Raw genomic sequence first — 4826 nt, 5'->3', positions numbered from 1 at the left:
GTCAGAGTAACGATGGGACAAGATACGCCTGACAAGTTATTTTCTGCTGCTTGTTTTGTGTCGTGTATAATATAAAAAGATCCTGGACGCGCACATCACTAAGGCTTGCTGAGTGCTCCGTTGTTTGCATACAGCAGATGAAATGATTAATTTCGATAATTTTTTCTGTGTAACATTGTTTCTTCCGCCATGGAATGCTCTTGGTTTTGCATGAGGCTCAGGATAAATTTTCAGTGTGCAGTTACAGGGAGCCTTGGTAAAGCCTTAGCAAAACCTTAGCGGGGTGGATAAATTCATTGGCCATTGTAAAGCATGGCAGATATTTTAACGGATCTTTACTGAATGTTGTTTTTAATCTTAGGGAATGACAGCTAGAAAAACAAATACATCAATGATTTGATATGCCAAGGTCAAGGATAGACAGGGGCGATTCCAAAATCTTTTTAGATAACAGCCTTTAGAATGTGCACACGACTTTGAGACGCTCCCGTGGCAACCTGAATGAATCAAAAGGCTGGAACAAATCAATAATCATCAGCGAGATCTAGGAAAAGCGGATAGATCTGACTAGGTGGGAGAGTCACACAAAGGTGCACAAGGATGGTGCAGCTGAATGGAATACTGAGAGCATCACGTGGCGGTGGGACACGCCAGCAGGTGAGCAGCGCACAAGCATGGAGAAGGAGCTTCCACACCCCAGCAGACCAACCTCCTCTCCGCTGTGATTATGGTGTCCATCTGCAGCCACCATGACAGATTAACTGTCAGACCCCAGTTGGAATTTGGATTTGAAGTCAGCTGGTCTTGCTGAGGTACCTCTGATTATGTGAAAGGTACCGAAGACATGCAAGACCTTCAGCCATGAGGAGAACTGGTGCACTGATGCTAATTTGCCTGGCTGCTTCAAGGCCCTTCCTCCTCCTGCTCATCATCATCACCACCTCCACCACCATCTGCACCATTCCTCAAGCTCAACTACTGCTCGTAACCTGTCAGTTGTCTTCCAGTTCCTGGGTGGTGCAATGAGAGATGATTCACAGTGATGACTGGTCATCACTGGAGTTTTCACTTCATTCACTCAGAGAGTGACATCTTCATCTCAGAACCCCGGCCAGTATTGAAGAACAAAATCTACCTCTGACAAAATGAAGTACGTCCACCCTAAGTTAGCATTAACAAACATTTAAGTGTAAACCAATCAAATCTCCAAGATTGTTAGATTTATTTTTTTTCCAGCTTTAGCCCCCTCAGAAAATCACTACAAATGCTTTGTGACAACTTACTTTTAAGAGCTGCATTTCATAAAACCTGACTGGCAGATCGACACAGCTGCTAAAAGCCCCAAAGGCAGAGGTGAAGAGAGGACAGTTATGGAGTTAGTGACACTAAACACAATGGCAAGTGACATTTCCTGAGAAACACTAGAAACAGGACTATCATATAACCACACTGATACGAAGGGCAGAAAATCATGAAGAAGGTGCTTTGGACACATGGTGTCTATGGCAGTCTGTGTTGTGTTAGCGCCCCCGTGTGTTCAGACCAGGTACCAGTCCACAGGTGCCTTCTGCGGAAAATGGACCTCTTGTACACACGCATGTAGTGGTCAAGCAAAATGAAACTATGACAGGCACACAGCCTGTGACCTGAACTCGTACAAAGTGTTTCACAGGTTCCCACAATGCACCTGTGTGCCCCATTCAGTTAAAGGAAAACCTTATTACAAAATGGAAACTCATATGGGATGGAAAAAGTAGGGGAGCTGATTCTGCTTGAATGGTAAAAAGACATGTAAGAAGCTCTGTAGATTAACACATTTTATAAATAACTAATGAAACTCCCAGCTAAATTTCCATCTCAGCGTGCCACTTCCCGGCCTTCGATCTCTGACATTAAACCGATTGCCAAGTTAATCTTGCTTTCTCTTCACTTTCATGTTAGACTGAAAATACAGTGACAATATGAATCTGCAAGCACACCAAGCCATTTTATGAAACCAAACTGCTTATAATTTTAGCACATCGAGGGATTTAAACAGCAAGGATGAAAATGATTAGGATACAGAGCTTATACAAAAGTAGCCACGGTAAACTTTAAACTGTTAAACATATACTAGACCATGGGTGGCCAATCTTATCCGCAAAGGGCCGGTGTGTACGCAGGTTTTTGGGATAACCTGTAGGTCAGTTGTTCAAACCCAGTTGTAAGGACTCTTCAGCCAATCAGTCTTCTAATTAGTAATCTAATTAGGGAGTTGCAGCAAAAACCTGCAGACACACTGGCCCTTCGCAAATAAGATTGGCCACCCCTGTACTGGAAAATACCGAAAAGGAGCAGTCAATAAAAATTGCAGCTTGCTAAGTTACTGTTCTAACAAAACAAAACTAACGCTCTGCGAATTTTATAACCAAGATTTATAAATACTGATACTGCATCAAAAGTGAACGCTTCTTATGAAAGTATAGGCAAGTCAGAATTAAGTTAGTTTTATTGTAGTTTGTACACAATACTTTAGAAACCATTAAATTTTGAAAATGCTGTTCAAAGAGTAACAATAGTGCTCACAATATTTTCCCTTACATCTGAAAATGAACAATCCTTCTGGCCATTCATTAAGAAAAGTTACTTTAATACTAACTACTGTAAACTGTCCTGTGATGAGAGATGGCCATACTGCCATCCCAATGTTTGGTGATACTGCAGCTGGGGTATGCATCACCTTCCTCATGGAAGTAACGCAAAAAACGCATACTGGCCATGATGCGTGTGGATCAGTCATGAATCAGACCATGGATCCAAACACTTTAGGTATGCCTGAAAGCATATTAGACCAACATAAAGACTGACACCAATGTGAAGACAGATACCTTGATACAATAACACTCAACTGATCTTAGGAAACATGGCTCATTTATAATGAAAGTCACTCCTGTAAAACCAAAAAGCCCAAACAGCCTAGGAGGGGGGGGGGGTTCAGATACTGCAGTTGACAACAGCTCTAGCTGCAAGTGCAAGAAGGTAAACAGGAGCTTGAGACAAAAACCTGTAGCTGGAGCTCAAAGCCAGACAGGCCAATGAGAGTCATTCCAGTCTGGCTTACAGCTGAAGCACTAGTTAAGTGTTACATCCTCCTAATAGGAGGAGGAAGGATAGAGAGAGGAAAAACCATAAAAGGTCAGTGAAAAAGGGAAGAGTTGTACCAAGAACATAGACCAGGGAGCAAAGGAACCATGAGATCTAGTTTAATCATGGAAACACCAAGCATTACAAATAGCTCCAAGATTAAAATAGAATCTAGTTGAGGATTTGGCTAACCTGGAAAACATCCAGCCAATGAAGCGTCAAGTCAGGCTGTAAGCATCTATTAAGACTAAGCCATCACAGAGTCATCCTCGTCCCGGGCCAGCGTGGAGTTGTAAGCGTCCTCGTCCCGGGCCAGCGTGGAGTTGTAAGCGTCCTCGTCCCGGGCCAGCGTGGAGTTGTAAGCGTCCTCGTCCCGGGCCAGCGTGGCGTTGTAAGCGTCCTCGTCCCGGGCCAGCGTGGCGTTGTAAGCGTCCTCGTCCCGGGCCAGCGTGGCGTTGTAAGCGTCCTCGTCCCGGGCCAGCGTGGCGTTGTAAGCGTCCTCGTCCCGGGCCAGCGTGGAGTTGTAAGCGTCCTCGTCCCGGGCCAGCGTGGAGTTGTAAGCGTCCTCGTCCCGGGCCAGCGTGGCGTTGTAAGCGTCCTCGTCCCGGGCCAGCGTGGAGTTGTAAGCGTCCTCGTCCCGGGCCAGCGTGGCGTTGTAAGCGTCCTCGTCCCGGGCCAGCGTGGCGTTGTAAGCGTCCTCGTCCCGGGCCAGCGTGGCGTTGTAAGCGTCCTCGTCCCGGGCCAGCGTGGCGTTGTAAGCGTCCTCGTCCCGGGCCAGCGTGGAGTTGTAAGCGTCCTCGTCCCGGGCCAGCGTGGAGTTGTAAGCGTCCTCGTCCCGGGCCAGCGTGGAGTTGTAAGCGTCCTCGTCCCGGGCCAGCGTGGAGTTGTAAGCGTCCTCGTCCCGGGCCAGCGTGGAGTTGTAAGCGTCCTCGTCCCGGGTCAGCGTGGAGTTGTAAGCGTCCTCGTCCCGGGCCAGCGTGGAGTTGTAAGCGTCCTCGTCCCGGGCCAGCGTGGAGTTGTAAGCGTCCTCGTCCCGGGCCAGCGTGGAGTTGTAAGCGTCCTCGTCCCGGGCCAGCGTGGAGTTGTAAGCGTCCTCGTCCCGGGCCAGCGTGGAGTTGTAAGCGTCCTCGTCCCGGGCCAGCTGGGCTACACTCTGCTCAGCAGCTCTCAAGAGGCCTGGGGAGAGAGAGAGAGAAAGAACAAGTTCGTCCATACTATGAAAAGTAAATGTTAAACACGACAAGAAAGTAATTAAATAGTGTTTAAAAGGACAACTTACCACCATGAAAAAACAGCACCGAAACAGACAAAAACCATATTGCAGCCATTACTGTTTTACAACTCGCAAATCAACTAACCTACCAACTTGGTTGTTAACAAAAGTGATCCAAAAACATAGACTTTACTGCTTTTATATGCTGTCAGCGCCTGCGGAATCACTTCGTTTCTGTGCAACGCAGCTGTTAACCGTGTTAAATAAACATCAGAGCTAATTAAAATTATTTGAAACCATTTGGGGTTAATTGTATTGATTGATTCTCTGCCATATATTTTAATGTTGATTTTGAATAAGTAGTCTGTTTTTTTTTTTTTATTTATTAATACGACGGTATTGTGTATTTGTAATTGCTTAAAAGTGAACTTAAGAATGATGGATGTTGAACTTGGTAATATTGGCATTGGCCAGCTAAGATTTCTGGGAT

General features: G+C 46.1%; 1 protein-coding gene across 1 annotated transcript; it reads right to left on the bottom strand.

Annotated features, from left to right (window-relative positions):
- Positions 1 to 3226: 3226 nt before the first annotated feature.
- On the bottom strand, positions 3227 to 4578 carry LOC140592051 (uncharacterized). The gene is made up of 2 exons (XM_072713921.1): positions 4403 to 4578; positions 3227 to 4299 (listed from the first exon to the last, which is right to left on the bottom strand). Exons 1-2 carry the CDS (start codon positions 4449 to 4451, stop codon positions 3371 to 3373), a joined length of 978 nt encoding a protein of 325 aa, XP_072570022.1. The 5' UTR covers positions 4452 to 4578; the 3' UTR covers positions 3227 to 3370.
- Between the last annotated feature and the right edge of the window lie 248 nt (positions 4579 to 4826).

The sequence above is a fragment of the Paramormyrops kingsleyae genome, chromosome 7, assembly GCF_048594095.1.
Source record: "Paramormyrops kingsleyae isolate MSU_618 chromosome 7, PKINGS_0.4, whole genome shotgun sequence".
NCBI classification, from domain to species: domain Eukaryota; kingdom Metazoa; phylum Chordata; class Actinopteri; order Osteoglossiformes; family Mormyridae; genus Paramormyrops; species Paramormyrops kingsleyae.
This window is presented reverse-complemented; position numbering and strand designations above follow the sequence as displayed.

Coding starts and splice junctions, on each gene's coding strand:
- LOC140592051 (XM_072713921.1), bottom strand. CDS start 4,451: ATGGCTGCAATATGGTTTTTGTCTGTTTCGGTGCTGTTTTTTCATGGT. Junction 4,300..4,402: donor GGTGCTGTTTTTTCATGGTG/GTAAGTTGTCCT, acceptor CTCTCTCCCCAG/GCCTCTTGAGAGCTGCTGAG.